Raw genomic sequence first — 17,094 nt, 5'->3', positions numbered from 1 at the left:
TATACATGTGTAGGATCTTAATTTGATCACTTTTTTGTTACAGAAATGTTCCTGCACCACAGGAAATGCAGATGAGCTTTGGGATTTACATACATTCACTGAAAGCCCACACCAACACACAGTTATATTAACAGTATTGCACTTTTCATGTAGCCTAATTAGCTAACCACCAATCAAGCAACATTGTAGATTAAACATTAAAATCCTGTTGCAATATTATTTTGCTGTGACAATTCAGGTCAAATTAAAATCCTACATCTGTAGGCAAACTAATGTAGGCCCCTACAACAAACTTGATATTGTGTAGTTAGTATGAAAGCAGATTGGGCATCAACTAGGACTGGTCGATTTTTGTGTTGTCATCTGTATTTCATGTTTCAGTTTTCTCCTTTCTCAGTATGTTCAGGTTGCCTGCTGACTTCTATGTGACTTTCAACCTCAAGAGGATGTCTCTCTGGTTAATCACAGGCTTGTGTTGTCCCTCTGCACTTTATTGGGAGATTTACTCCTAGCGGCAGTGGTGTTTACTCTTATCTGGTGTTCTGCACAATGGCTTAGCTGCCTCACATAAGCTACACTACTTTAGAAACATTTGATGGAATTCTCTTTGGAGGACTGAGGACACCATATATGGAAAACTGGGAAATAAATGTTTCCCAGCCATGCAATACATCATTGTTATGTAAAACCTCCCTCTAATAGGTTCTTTATGGGTGACCTCTAGTCTTGTTTAAATGTGTCTAGCCTGCCTGCCACAATGTTTTCTTCCTTTGAGCACCTCTATACACAAGCTGTAATTGGTTGTGAATCAAAAGGCTTAATCAATAAGGGAGCTGTGGAGAGTCATTTTCAATAAAGATGTACATTACTCCTGGGTGCCGAGGTGTCAGAAGACTCCTTTCTCCCCACAGAAGATTAGTCAGAGGTCCTTTTCTCACATGACTGATCTTAGAGCCGAGGCACGCTGCGGTGCCTTCACACAAACACACTGAAATAGTCCCATACGTTCAGTAGGCCTCAGATTCAGAGGCAATGCATGGACCCTAATGAAGATGTCTCTCTGTGCTGTGAAGGTACCTAAACCTGCCTCTGTGTTTCTCTCACTCTCTTTCTCTCTCTTTGTCTCTCTCTCTTCTCCTTCCTCTCCATCTTTCTCTCTCTCTCTCTCTCTCTCTCTCTCTCTCTCTCTCTCTCTCTCTCTCTCTCTCTCTCTCTCTCTCTCTCTCTTCTCTATCTCTCTCTCTCTCTCCCTCCTCCACAGCCTGGTCAGAGACAGCAGGATCCTACCTGTTGTCTTTCAAGTCATGGCGGTAAGTTAAGAGCCCCACTTAAATGCTGCTTTTTTTTCTTAATACTAAAATCTTATGTTCTAGGAAACTGCTTTGGTGTGCGGTTTTATATATCACTTGTGTTTCCTGGCCGACTTTTCATTTCCAGGCTCAAGAAAAAAGCTCTCTCCTAAAAATATAAGTGGTTTGTCAAATTCCCACCTCCACTCGACTCTGAGTCTGTGTCTCTCTCCGTCGTTCAGACGGCCCGAGGTGGAAACTAGTGGAGAGGAATGCTAAGATGAAAGCCTTATTACAAACCACCTTGCTTCCCCCTCCCCCCCCCACCACGCTTTTTTATTCTCTGTCATGAAAATATATGAGTCCCATTGGGTGGAGAAGACTTTGGGCTATTGGAACATAATTCAAAGGCTGTTATGTGGGGGAATTCTGCTGGGCCAGACATTTTAGCTCGTAAAAACGCCTCCCATCCACCCCACCCCCATCCCAACGCCTGCCTTCCTCTCTCTCTGTCATTTCAGGCCGAGTCCGTTTTGCACCAGCAGCGCTCGTTTGCCAGGGTTCTTTATTGATTTCTTATGCAAATGAGTGTGCTGTGCGGTGGTGACCCATCACAGTACATTGTGTAATTGAGTGACGGAGGGAGCGGAACAGCCTTTTGAGGGGCTGTGCTTAATGGAGTGAGAATATGAAGTGGTCGTCGTCCCCCAGCTCCTACAACAGGTTACATATTCATCAGACCAGAACGCTTATTTCAGTAAACAGCCAATTCCCCCTTGACCTCAATCCGCCAGTAACTGCTCTGCACTCTTTAATGAACTTATCGCTTGGGTGACTTCTCAGACACGTTGCCACCGCATGTAAGAACACTTTGAGAAACATCACACAGACGGAATCAGTTAGATGTTAGGTTGATTGTCCTTACGTGTTGTGTTGCTTTCCACGGGGCTCTTCTATGTTTTGGAGGTGTAGTTGTGTTGCTTTCCACGGGTCTCTTCTTCTATGTTTTGGAGGTATAGTTGTGTTGCTTTCCACGGGGCTCTTCTATGTTTTGGAGTTATAGTTGTGTTGCTTTCCACAGGTCTCTTCTTCTATGTTTTGGAGGTATAGTTGTGTTGCTTTCCACGGGTCTCTTCTATGTTTTGGAGGTGTAGTTGTGTTGCTTTCCACGGGTCTCTTCTTCTATGTTTTGGAGGTATAGTTGTGTTGCTTTCCACGGGGCTCTTCTATGTTTTGGAGGTGTATTTGTGTTGCTTTCCACGGGGCTCTTCTATGTTTTGGAGGTATAGTTGTGTTGCTTTCCACGGGGCTCTTCTATGTTTTGGAGGTGTAGTTGTGTTGCTTTCCACGGGGCTCTTCTATGTTTTGGAGGTATAGTTGTGTTGCTTTCCACGGGTCTGTTCTTCTATGTTTTGGAGGTATAGTTGTGTTGCTTTCCACGGGTCTCTTCTTCTATGTTTTGGAGGTATAGGCCAGGCCTAACCATGGTAGTACCAACTAGGACGTATGTAGACTTCATCACATGCATGTCATCATTACATTTAGAGGACCTAATGTTCTGAATTAGTGATTCAATGAATAAGTTCTTGAATGCGTTAGAAAAGCTTCCCTCCACACAGTTTAACACCATACAATGCAGTGTTACATACCCGGCCATACAGGAAGGAGAGCCATTTAGTGTGCATTACCAGCCAATCAGGAAGGAGAGCCATTTAGTGTACATTACCAGCCGATCAGGAAGGAGAGCCATTTAGTGTGCATTACCAGCCAATCAGGAAGGAGAGCCATTTAGTGTGCATTACCAGCCAATCAGGAAGGAGAGCCATTTAGTGTACATTACCAGCCGATCAGGAAGGAGAGCCATTTAGTGTGCATTACCAGCCAATCAGGAAGGAGAGCCATTTAGTGTACATTACCAGCCAATCAGGAAGGAGAGCCATTTAGTGTACATTACCAGCCGATCAGGAAGGAGAGCCATTTAGTGTGCATTACCAGCCAATCAGGAAGGAGAGCCATTTAGTGTGCATTACCAGCCAATCAGGAAGGAGAGCCATTTAGTGTACATTACCAGCCGATCAGGAAGGAGAGCCATTTAGTGTGCATTACCAGCCGATCAGGAAGGAGAGCCATTTAGTGTGCATTACCAGCCAATCAGGAAGGAGAGCCATTTAGTGTGCATTACCAGCCAATCAGGAAGGAGAGCCATTTAGTGTGCATTACCAGCCAATCAGGAAGGAGAGCCATTTAGTGTGCATTACCAGCCAATCAGGAAGGAGAGCCATTTAGTGTGCATTATCAGCCAATCAGGAAGGAGAGCCATTTAGTGTGCATTATCAGCCGATCAGGAAGGAGAGCCATTTAGTGTACATTACCAGCCGATCAGGAAGGAGAGCCATTTAGTGTGCATTACCAGCCGATCAGGAAGGAGAGCCATTTAGTGTGCATTACCAGCCAATCAGAAGGAAGGAGTGTGCATTACCAGCCACACAGGAAGAGAGCCATTTAGTGTGCATTACCAGCCAATCAGGAAGGAGAGCCATTTAGTGTGCATTACCAGCCAATCAGGAAGGAGAGCCATTTAGTGTGCATTACCAGCCAATCAGGAAGGAGAGCCATTTAGTGTGCATTACCAGCCAATCAGGAAGGAGAGCCATTTAGTGTGCATTACCAGCCAATCAGGAAGGAGAGCCATTTAGTGTGCATTACCAGCCAATCAGGAAGGAGAGCCATTTAGTGTGCATTACCAGCCAATCAGGAAGGAGAGCCATTTAGTGTGCATTATCAGCCAATCAGGAAGGAGAGCCATTTAGTGTGCATTATCAGCCAATCAGGAAGGAGAGCCATTTAGTGTGCATTATCAGCCAATCAGGAAGGAGAGCCATTTAGTGTGCATTATCAGCCGATCAGGAAGGAGAGCCATTTAGTGTGCATTACCAGCCAATCAGGAAGGAGAGCCATTTAGTGTGCATTACCAGCCGATCAGGAAGGAGAGCCATTTAGTGTGCATTACCAGCCGATCAGGAAGGAGAGCCATTTAGTGTGCATTACCAGCCGATCAGGAAGGAGAGCCATTTAGTGTGCATTACCAGCCGATCAGGAAGTAGAGCCATTTAGTGTGCATTACCAGCCAATCAGGAAGGAGAGCCATTTAGTGTGCATTACCAGCCGATCAGTGTCATGCAGGTCAACCACTTAAACACTGCTCTATCCAATATAGACTCAGTCTGGACTCTATCACACACTAATCCTGCTCTCCTCTCCACCGTTGGAGGGTTCACCATTCATATAGTGCCTAGTTGTTACACCTACAGGACATACACTATGGCCAGTCCATTACAGGCTTTACAGATACATAGTGACAGGATTAAATCAGCTCTTCTCACTCTCACTTAACTGTAGTCACCATGTGTGTGTAGTGAGTGTACCAAATGGAAGCCTATTCCCTATATGGTGCACTACTTTTGACCTATGGGCCCTGGTCAAAAGTAATGCACTACATAGGGAATAGGGTTCACTTTTGGGACGTATACCATACCTTTTAACTTTACTCTGACCCGCAATGGCTTGCCTTCTCCAATCCAATGGAAGCTGATATGCGGGTTTGGTCGGGATTGTATCAAATTGCTTTTTCGCGACACAGTTAGTGCAGACTGCAGTAGTAATAGCTGTCCACTTATTTACTTTTAAGGCCAGCTCAGCAGTTTCACGGACTGGCATTGATTCGGGCCAGAGACGGCATGAAAGTGGTCCGCGGACGGAGCCGTAATGCACCTCACTAATGAGTGTGGCGAGGAAGACGGTGGTGATTGACAGTGGCATTGATTGAGTTTGGTCCAACATCAGCAGACTGATCCTTAAGCAAGTGTTTAGGGAGCCTGACTCTGGTTACAACAAGAGCCCCAAGTAACAATGCTAGGCTCTAGCCCTCCTTTCCTGCTGTCCTGAATCTAATGTCTGGAGACTGAAGCTCACGTCTAGTTTGTTGTGGCTGCTGCAATGCATCATGGTCTTTTACTGATGATCATGATTGATTGTGTTAAGGAGAATGCTTGAGACTTGAGACCCCTCACAGACCCCTTAATGAACAAAGATGGTCGGTGGAGTGGACCCCCTCCCTGTTGCAGGATGGCTTTATCTCTGCCTTCCCCTGATTGTAGTGCCTCTGCCCCATATTCAATTTGATGTCATCTGACAGTGTAAATCTAATTGGAAGAAAATCCATTTTGCCTGTGTGTGGGGGGAAGGTAGGTAGGAATGTACAGTCGGTGGACTCTGTATGAGTTTGTGAGCTCCAAAGAGAGAAATGAGAATCTAATAGAATCAGAGGTTTATACAGCTAGCTCTGATTGCAACATTGCTGGTATTAGGAGAATAGTTACGCTCCCCTCTGCCATTCTCATTAACAACAGCAGAGAAGAAAAGTCTGCATTGCGACAAATATTGATCTGGAGACCAAATTACAGCTTGAAAGAAAGTCAAATAGCAGACATAAACACTGCCCTTTGTTGTACTGCAAAGCTACTTTTCAGAGCTTGTTTTACACTGTAGGACACACTGAAGAAGAAGAATCCTTTTTAATCCATTTTCCTTGCAGGCAACAGAAATTCATCGACTGCTTATCCCCTCGCAAAGACACACACACACACACACACACACACACACACACACACACACACACACACACACACACACACACACACACACACACACACACACACACACACACACACACACACACACACACACACACACACACACACACACACACACACACACACACACACACACACACACAGGATTGAAGTTAGTTCAGAAGAGGCAGCCAAGCAGCTACATAGGAGTTTGAGGTTCTGGGATTGGGCCTGTGATGGTGAGGCTCCAGTCTAGTTCCATGTAAACCAACACAGAGAGACATACGTTGAGTTGAGAACTGATGTGATTGTTGGTTCAGACTCTGAGGCCAGAGGCAGCCAATGGTATGTTTGGGTTGTGATGATGAGATCTGAAGTTAGCATTATAGATGATGAGAGATCAAGTCAAGCTGCAGGCAGACAGCACAATTCCATTACACATCTGATAAGATACAGAAATGAGGACATGCTTTTTCGGGAGGCGATAAAAAGTTGTTTTTCTTTCCTTCCTTATTTTTACAGTATGTTTCTATCTCCTGCTTTTGGATTCAACTTTGTCATCTGTCAGAAAGGACGCAGCCACACAGCCATATACGTTTCTCCTCCATGTGTCTCCCTATTCATCCTTATCAAATCAAACCAGTCTTTGTGTTAAACAAAGTGTTTATAGGAAGTAGTGAGTCAATCAGTTGAGCCCATCAGGGTTTAGGTCTAGGCCCACACATGTATCTCTTCATTAAGGGCTGTTGATATCTGCATGACCCCTGCTTTTCTCAAGTGGTTTAGCAGAGAAAACAGGTGGAAAAGCGATGGTTCTGGGCCTTGAGATTCCATGGCTAATTTATCCAGGAGACTGAGGAGACTCCCTGAGCTACTGGCCCAACTCTGTGCTTCTCTCTCTGCTTCTCTCTGCCTTCCTGTCAGCCTGTAAACTGTGGAAGCCCCTTGAACAAAAATCGTCTGGGCCCTAATTATGGCTGCATTGATTTTTTGTGTGTGTGTGTGTGTTTTCACTCTGGCCTAGATCCCAGACATCCTAGCTCAGGCCTTCATTGCCTACCTACTTATTATGTTCATAATCCAACCCTGCTCACCAGATAATTACACAACCTTCACCAAGGCTCACCAGATAATTACACAACCTTCACCAAGGCTCACCAGATAATTACACAACCTTCACCAAGGCTCATTCCCTGCACCCTGCTCATCAGATAATTACACAACCTTCACCAAGGCTCATCAGATAATTACACAACCTTCACCAAGGCTCATCCCCTGCACCCTGCTCAGCAGATAATTACACTACCTTCACCAAGGCTCATCCCCTGCACCTGCTCAGCAGATAATTACACAACCTTCACCAAGGCTCATCCCCTGCACCCTGCTCAGCAGATAATTACACAACCTTCACCAAGGCTCATCCCTTGCACCCTGCTCAGCAGATAATTACACAACATTCACCAAGGCTCATCCCCTGCACCCTGCTCAGCAGATAATTACACAACCTTCACCAAGGCTCACCACCTGCACCCTGCTCATCAGTTAATTACACAACCTTCACCAAGGCTCATCCCTTGCACACTGCTCATCAAATAATTACACAACCTTCACCAAGGCTCATCCCTTGCACCCTGCTCATCAGATAATTACACAACCTTCACCAAGGCTCATCCCCTGCACTCTGCTCAGCAGATAATTACACAACCTTCACCAAGGCTCATCCCCTGCACCCTGCTCATCAGATAATTACACAACCTTCACCAAGGCTCATCCCCTGCACTCTGCTCAGCAGATAATTACACAACCTTCACCAAGGCTCATCCCCTGCACCCTGCTCAGCAGATAATTACACAACCTTCACCAAGGCTCATCCCCTGCACCCTGCTCAGCAGATAATTACACAACCTTCTCCAAGGGTCATCCTCCCCCACATCCCAAAGTAAACTCTCCCTCCTCCCTCTCCCCATGCTCCCCATCTCCCTCCTCCCTCTCCCCAAGCTCCCCCATCTCACTCCTCCCTCTCCCCAAGCTCCCCCATCTCACCCCTCCCTCTCCCCAAGCTCCCACATCTCCCTCCTCCCTCTCCCCAAGCTGCCCTATCTCACTCCTCCCTCTCTCCAAGCTCCCCCATCTCCCTTTCCCCAAGCTGCCCTATCTCCCTCTCCCCAAGCTCCCCCATCTCTCTCTCCCAAAGCTCCCCCATCTCCCTCTCCCCAAGCTGCCCTATCTCCCTCCTCCCTCTCCCCAAGCTCCCCCATCTCACTCCTCCGTCTCCCCAAGCTCCCCCATCTCCCTCCTCCCTCTCCCCAAGCTCCCCCATCTCCCTCTCCCCAAGCTGCCCTATCTCCCTCTTCCCTCTCCCCAAGCTCCCCCATCTCCCTCTCCCCAAGCTGCCCTATCTCCCTCCTCCCTCTCCCCAAGCTCCCCCATCTCACTCCTCCCTCTCCCCAAGCTCCCCCATCTCCCTCCTCCCTCTCCCCAAGCTCCCCCATCTCCCTCCTCCCTCTCCCCAAGCTCCCCCATCTCCCTCCTCCCTCTCCCCAAGCTCCCCCATCTCCCTCCTCCCTCTCCCCAAGCTCCCCCATCTCCCTCCTCCCTCTCCCCAAGCTCCCCCATCTCCCTCCTCCCTCTCCCCAAGCTCCCCCATCTCCCTCCTCCCTCTCCCCAAGCTCCCCCATCTCCCTCCTCCCTCTCCCCAAGCTCCCCCATCTCCCTCCTCCCTCTCCCCAAGCTCCCCTGCTCCTCTGCTGTCCTTCATCTAGCCCTCAACCAGGTCCTGAAGATGCTTCTCCTCTCAAAAGTTAAGATGCTAATGACTATTCTTCATTAAAGCTCAGTTATTTCTTCAGTCATCATCAGATCTAGGCCCTTAAGATGGCACACACAGGTGTATCTAGACCCTGTGAAAGGTATAATGTAAGCAGCAGATGATAATGTAGTCAATACAAATGCAGAATGTTAGCTACTGTATGCTTCAGTTTTCAGAATAAGACGTACTGTGGGTGCAGGGGACAGTAGTGGTGAAAACAAGAGTACTGCAGAAGCATTGCTAAGGCAGATTTGCTCAAATCCATCCCTAAGCCTCTCAATATTTGAGGATTGCCCTGAAAGACTGTGTGCTTCCACACAGGGGTTTTTGCCATTCCTTTCCCTTCGCCCCCTATTCATTTCTCATGTGTCTTTATTCCATGTTGTGTTCTCTCCAGGAGCACCAGGACAATATCCTGGGTGGAACCATGCAGAAGGCCATGGCTCTCCTCAGCAACCTGACTGGACAGAAAGACGTGGATCTACAACCCTTCTACCAACAAGGTACGGTGCACTGCCTCACACAAATGAATGCATTGGACCGTATCTAGGCCTAACAGTTTCCACTCCATTTACAAAGAACACCTTGCACAACTCCCATGTGGTTCCATGTGACTTAGTTGGTAGAACATGGCGCTCGCAACGCCAGGGTTGTGGGTTCAATTCCCATGGGGGACCAGTATGAAAATGTTTGCACTCTGGATAAGAGCATCTACTAAATGACTCACTATTGTAAGTCTCTCTGGATAAGAGCATCTACTAAATGACTCACTACTGTAAGTCTCTCTGGATAAGAGCATCTACTAAATGACTCACTACTGTAAGTCTCTCTGGATAAGAGCATCTACTAAATGACTCACTACTGTAAGTCTCTCTGGATAAGAGCATCTACTAAATGACTCACTATTGTAAGTCTCTCTGGATAAGAGCATCTACTAAATGACTCACTACTGTAAGTCTCTCTGGATAAGAGCATCTACTAAATGACTCACTACTGTAAGTCTCTCTGGATAAGAGCATCTACTAAATGACTCACTATTGTAAGTCTCTCTGGATAAGAGCATCTACTAAATGACTCACTACTGTAAGTCTCTCTGGATAAGAGCATCTACTAAATGACTCACTACTGTAAGTCTCTCTGGATAAGAGCATCTACTAAATTACTTCAATGTAAAGTGAGGACTCCAGCCGCTCTATCAGAAAGGTACGGTGACTGACATAAACACATGTCTTTGATGGGTTAATGCAGAACTGTGTGTAATACAACAGCCAACAGTTTCTCCATCATTGACAAAGACAATCATACACAGGTACAAAACAACCTGTGTTGATTCCTCTCCTGTGTTTTCAGTTACTGGAGTGTGTTTCCTTGCCAGTAACTCCACCCCTTTACCTTCGGCTCAGACCGCTTATTGCATTGGGATCCTGTGGTGCTTTAAGCCGTGTGTTGTGTTTCTGGTGTGTGTGTGTTTTGTGTTAGCGTAGCAGGCAGGCTTTTGGTCTCCCAGCAGCAGCTGAGGAAGGAAGAATGAAAGCCTCTCCTCTTCTTCCTCCACTCTATCCATCAGCAGGCTGGGCTGTGTGTCCTGTTGTGGTACTCCTATCAGTTCATCTCCTCCCTGTCTGTCCACAGACGGCCCGCACCCACCCGTCTGCCTCTCTCTCTCTCTTTCTCGCTCTACACTCAGCACACATCTGACACAATCAGCCCAGCTGCCGAGCAGCCATTTGTCTCCTCCTTTACCCGCTCGGCTCTCCTGCCTTGGCATGTTTTCCTTCTCTGCCATCGCTTTCCAATGCCCAGCTGGCTGCCCGCTGCAAAACCCAGGCGCTCCATAACACTCAATTATTGAATAATAGATTCATTTTGCTATGGCTGTACTGTGTTGACAGTTCTCATTAGCTAGTCGGCACAGTTAGCCCGTTAGCGCCACACGGTATCTCTCTCCCACCGCCGAGCGGCATGGAGCTGAGAGAGCCTGTCCTGTCAACCCTGTTGTGGTTCTGCATGAGCTCGGGGGAGTCATAGATTCACAGCTGGGCTTCACATTCAACATGCACCTCCTAGGAGAAGACAGGGGCACCTTGCAGATAGCAGGAATAATGAAATGCTCCTCCTAGGAGAAGACAGGGGCACCTTGCAGATAGCAGGACTAATGAAATGCTCCTCCTAGGAGAAGGCAGGGGCACCTTGCAGATAGCAGGGCTAATGAAATGCTCCTCCTAGGAGAAGGCAGGGGCACCTTGCAGATAGCAGGACTAATGAAATGCTCCTCCTAGGAGAAGGCAGGGGCACCTTGCAGATAGCAGGACTAATGAAATGCTCCTCCTAGGAGAAGGCAGGGGCACCTTGCAGACAGCAGGACTAATGAAATATGTCGGAGAAGGCAGTACCTTGAAAAACAATTGATAGTCTCACTAAGCACAAACCAGATGGGATGGCGTATCGCTGCAGAGTTACTGTGATAGTCATGCTGGTTAAGTGTGCCTTGAATTCTAAATACATCACAGACCGTGTCACCAGCAAAGCACCCCCACACCATCACACCTCCAAATGTGAACCTTTAACAAGGCACACCTGATAATTGAAATGCATTCCAGGTGACTACCTCATGAAACTTGTTGAGAGAATGCCAAGAGTGTTCAAAGCTGTCATCAAGGCAAAGGGTGGCTACTTTGAAGAATCTCAAATATAAAATATATTTTGATTACTTTTTTGGTTACTACATGATTCCATATGTGTTATTTCATGTGTTATTTCATAGTTTTGATGTCTTCACTATTATTCTACAATGTAAAAAATTGTACGAGTAAAGAAAAAGCCTTGAATGGTGTAGGTGAGTGAAAATCTTTTGACTGGTACTGTGTGTGAGAATGCCAAAGAAAAGAGGTCCCAGCCGCCACTCAAAGATTGTCATTGTCCCACAGTCGCTGGACTCTGGTGGCATCTCAAACACTTGGGGTCAAAATGTGGATATATTTTTGTCATTTGAGTAATGGAGACGGTGCAAACTTTGAGCTGAATGAGCCCATGTCTTATGATGAGGTGTGGATACGCCCAATACTATGTTGCCATATGTCATCAGGTAGCTTGTCACCGTGTCTTATGATGAGGTGTGGATACGCCCAATACTATGTTGCCATATGTCATCAGGTAGCTTGTCACCGTGTCTTATGATGAGGTGTGGATACGCCCAATACTATGTTGCCATATGTCATCAGGTAGCTTGTCACCGTGTCTTATGATGAGGTGTGGATACGCCCAATACTATGTTGCCATATGTCATCAGGTAGCTTGTCACCGTGTCTTATGATGAGGTGTGGATACGCCCAATACTATGTTGCCATATGTCATCAGGTAGCTTGTCACCGTGTCTTATGATGAGGTGTGGATACGCCCAATACTATGTTGCCATATGTCATCAGGTAGCTTGTCACCGTGTCTTATGATGAGGTGTGGATACGTCCAATACTATGTTGCCATATGTCAATCGGTTAGCTTGTCACCGTGTCTTATGATGAGGTGTGGATACGTCCAATACTATGTTGCCATATGTCATCAGGTAGCTTGTCACCGTGTCTTATGATGAGGTGTGGATACGCCCAATACTATGTTGCCATATGTCATCAGGTAGCTTGTCACCGTGTCTTATGATGAGGTGTGGATACGCCCAATACTATGTTGCCATATGTCATCAGGTAGCTTGTCACCGTGTCTTATGATGAGGTGTGGATACGCCCAATACTATGTTGCCATATGTCATCAGGTAGCTTGTCACCGTGTCTTATGATGAGGTGTGGATACGCCCAATACTATGTTGCCATATGTCATCAGGTAGCTTGTCACCGTGTCTTATGATGAGGTGTGGATACGCCCAATACTATGTTGCCATATGTCATCAGGTAGCTTGTCACCGTGTCTTATGATGAGGTGTGGATACGCCCAATACTATGTTGCCTTATGTCATCAGGTAGCTTGTCACCGTGTCTTATGATGAGGTGTGGATACGCCCAATACTATGTTGCCATATGTCATCAGGTAGCTTGTCACCGTGTCTTATGATGAGGTGTGGATACGCCCAATACTATGTTGCCTTATGTCATCAGGTAGCTTGTCACCGTGTCTTATGATGAGGTGTGGATACGCCCAATACTATGTTGCCTTATGTCATCAGGTAGCTTGTCACCGTGTCTTATGATGAGGTGTGGATACGCCCAATACTATGTTGCCATATGTCATCAGGTAGCTTGTCACCGTGTCTTATGATGAGGTGTGGATACGCCCAATACTATGTTGCCATATGTCATCAGGTAGCTTGTCACCGTGTCTTATGATGAGGTGTGGATACGCCCAATACTATGTTGCCTTATGTCATCAGGTAGCTTGTCACCGTGTCTTATGATGAGGTGTGGATACGCCCAATACTATGTTGCCTTATGTCATCAGGTAGCTTGTCACCGTGTCTTATGATGAGGTGTGGATACGCCCAATACTATGTTGCCATATGTCATCAGGTAGCTTGTCACCGTGTCTTATGATGAGGTGTGGATACGCCCAATACTATGTTGCCATATGTCATCAGGTAGCTTGTCACCGTGTCTTATGATGAGGTGTGGATACGCCCAATACTATGTTGCCATATGTCATCAGGTAGCTTGTCACCGTGTCTTATGATGAGGTGTGGATACGCCCAATACTATGTTGCCATATGTCATCAGGTAGCTTGTCACCGTGTCTTATGATGAGGTGTGGATACGCCCAATACTATGTTGCCATATGTCATCAGGTAGCTTGTCACCGTGTCTTATGATGAGGTGTGGATACGCCCAATACTATGTTGCCATATGTCATCAGGTAGCTTGTCACCGTGTCTTATGATGAGGTGTGGATACGCCCAATACTATGTTGCCATATGTCATCAGGTAGCTTGTCACCGTGTCTTATGATGAGGTGTGGATACGCCCAATACTATGTTGCCTTATGTCATCAGGTAGCTTGTCACCGTGTCTTATGATGAGGTGATACGCCCAATACTATGTTGCCTTATGTCATCAGGTAGCTTGTCACCTGTGTCTTATGATGAGGTGTGGATACGCCCAATACTATGTTGCCATATGTCATCAGGTAGCTTGTCACCGTGTCTTATGATGAGGTGTGGATACGCCCAATACTATGTTGCCATATGTCATCAGGTAGCTTGTCACCGTGTCTTATGATGAGGTGTGGATACGCCCAATACTATGTTGCCATATGTCATCAGGTAGCTTGTCACCGTGTCTTATGATGAGGTGTGGATACGCCCAATACTATGTTGCCATATGTCATCAGGTAGCTTGTCACCGTGTCTTATGATGAGGTGTGGATACGCCCAATACTATGTTGCCATATGTCATCAGGTAGCTTGTCACCGTGTCTTATGATGAGGTGTGGATACGCCCAATACTATGTTGCCATATGTCATCAGGTAGCTTGTCACCGTGTCTTATGATGAGGTGTGGATACGCCCAATACTATGTTGCCATATGTCATCAGGTAGCTTGTCACCGTGTCTTATGATGAGGTGTGGATACGCCCAATACTATGTTGCCATATGTCATCAGGTAGCTTGTCACCGTGTCTTATGATGAGGTGTGGATACGCCCAATACTATGTTGCCATATGTCATCAGGTAGCTTGTCACCGTGTCTTATGATGAGGTGTGGATACGCCCAATACTATGTTGCCTTATGTCATCAGGTAGCTTGTCACCGTGTCTTATGATGAGGTGTGGATACGCCCAATACTATGTTGCCATATGTCATCAGGTAGCTTGTCACCGTGTCTTATGATGAGGTGTGGATACGCCCAATACTATGTTGCCATATGTCATCAGGTAGCTTGTCACCGTGTCTTATGATGAGGTGTGGATACGCCCAATACTATGTTGCCATATGTCATCAGGTAGCTTGTCACCGTGTCTTATGATGAGGTGTGGATTAGCCCCAATACTATGTTGCCATATGTCATCAGGTAGCCCAATACTATGTTGCCATATGTCATCAGGTAGCTTGTCACCGTGTCTTATGATGAGGTGTGGATACGCCCAATACTATGTTGCCATATGTCATCAGGTAGCTTGTCACCGTGTCTTATGATGAGGTGTGGATACGCCCAATACTATGTTGCCTTATGTCATCAGGTAGCTTGTCACCGTGTCTTATGATGAGGTGTGGATACGCCCAATACTATGTTGCCTTATGTCATCAGGTAGCTTGTCACTGTGTCTTATGATGAGGTGTGGATACGCCCAATACTATGTTTCCATATGTCATCAGGTAGCTTGTCACCGTGTCTTATGATGAGGTGTGGATACGCCCAATACTATGTTGCCATATGTCATCAGGTAGCTTGTCACCGTGTCTTATGATGAGGTGTGGATACGCCCAATACTATGTTGCCATATGTCATCAGGTAGCTTGTCACCGTGTCTTATGATGAGGTGTGGATACGCCCAATACTATGTTGCCATATGTCATCAGGTAGCTTGTCACCGTGTCTTATGATGAGGTGTGGATACGCCCAATACTATGTTGCCTTATGTCATCAGGTAGCTTGTCACCGTGTCTTATGATGAGGTGTGGATACGCCCAATACTATGTTGCCTTATGTCATCAGGTAGCTTGTCACTGTGTCTTATGATGAGGTGTGGATACGCCCAATACTATGTTGCCATATGTCATCAGGTAGCTTGTCACCGTGTCTTATGATGAGGTGTGGATACGCCATATGTCAATACTATGTTGCCATATGTCATCAGGTAGCTTGTCACCGTGTCTTATGATGAGGTGTGGATACGCCCAATACTATGTTGCCTTATGTCATCAGGTAGCTTGTCACCGTGTCTTATGATGAGGTGTGGATACGCCCAATACTATGTTGCCTTATGTCATCAGGTAGCTTGTCACCGTGTCTTATGATGAGGTGTGGATACGCCCAATACTATGTTGCCATATGTCATCAGGTAGCTTGTCACCGTGTCTTATGATGAGGAGTGGATACGCCCAATACTATGTTGCCATATGTCATCAGGTAGCTTGTCACCGTGTCTTATGATGAGGTGTGGATACGCCCAATACTATGTTGCCATATGTCATCAGGTAGCTTGTCACCGTGTCTTATGATGAGGTGTGGATACGCCCAATACTATGTTGCCATATGTCATCAGGTAGCTTGTCACCGTGTCTTATGATGAGGTGTGGATACGCCCAATACTATGTTGCCATATGTCATCAGGTAGCTTGTCACCGTGTCTTATGATGAGGTGTGGATACGCCCAATACTATGTTGCCATATGTCATCAGGTAGCTTGTCACCGTGTCTTATGATGAGGTGTGGATACGCCCAATACTATGTTGCCTTATGTCATCAGGTAGCTTGTCACCGTGTCTTATGATGAGGTGTGGATACGCCCAATACTATGTTGCCTTATGTCATCGGGTAGCTTGTCACCTGTGTCTTATGATGAGGTGTGGATACGCCCAATACTATGTTGCCATATGTCATCAGGTAGCTTGTCACCGTGTCTTATGATGAGGTGTGGATACGCCCAATACTATGTTGCCATATGTCATCAGGTAGCTTGTCACCGTGTCTTATGATGAGGTGTGGATACGCCCAATACTATGTTGCCATATGTCATCAGGTAGCTTGTCACCGTGTCTTATGATGAGGTGTGGATACGCCCAATACTATGTTGCCATATGTCATCAGGTAGCTTGTCACCGTGTCTTATGATGAGGTGTGGATACGCCCAATACTATGTTGCCATATGTCATCAGGTAGCTTGTCACCGTGTCTTATGATGAGGTGTGGATACGCCCAATACTATGTTGCCATATGTCATCAGGTAGCTTGTCACCGTGTCTTATGATGAGGTGTGGATACGCCCAATACTATGTTGCCTTATGTCATCAGGTAGCTTGTCACCGTGTCTTATGATGAGGTGTGGATACGCCCAATACTATGTTGCCATATGTCATCAGGTAGCTTGTCACCGTGTCTTATGATGAGGTGTGGATACGCCCAATACTATGTTGCCATATGTCATCAGGTAGCTTGTCACCGTGTCTTATGATGAGGTGTGGATACGCCCAATACTATGTTGCCATATGTCATCAGGTAGCTTGTCACCGTGTCTTATGATGAGGTGTGGATACGCCCAATACTATGTTGCCATATGTCATCAGGTAGCTTGTCACCGTGTCTTATGATGAGGTGTGGATACGCCCAATACTATGTTGCCATATGTCATCAGGTAGCTTGTCACCGTGTCTTATGATGAGGTGTGGATACGCCCAATACTATGTTGCCATATGTCATCAGGTAG

At 46.4% G+C, this 17,094-nt stretch overlaps 1 protein-coding gene across 1 annotated transcript in view; it reads left to right on the top strand.

Annotated features, from left to right (window-relative positions):
- ulk4 (unc-51 like kinase 4) overlaps positions 1–17,094 on the top strand; it is a 261,713-nt gene that overhangs the window by 106,982 nt on the left and 137,637 nt on the right. Inside the window, exons 32-33 of the mRNA XM_046335393.1 lie at positions 1,262–1,310; positions 9,127–9,232. Coding sequence (XP_046191349.1) covers positions 1,262–1,310; positions 9,127–9,232 — 155 coding nt within the window. The remainder of the gene's footprint in view (positions 1–1,261; positions 1,311–9,126; positions 9,233–17,094) is intronic.

Source organism: Oncorhynchus gorbuscha, unplaced genomic scaffold (genome assembly GCF_021184085.1).
Source record: "Oncorhynchus gorbuscha isolate QuinsamMale2020 ecotype Even-year unplaced genomic scaffold, OgorEven_v1.0 Un_scaffold_738, whole genome shotgun sequence".
Classification (NCBI taxonomy): domain Eukaryota; kingdom Metazoa; phylum Chordata; class Actinopteri; order Salmoniformes; family Salmonidae; genus Oncorhynchus; species Oncorhynchus gorbuscha.
This window is presented reverse-complemented; position numbering and strand designations above follow the sequence as displayed.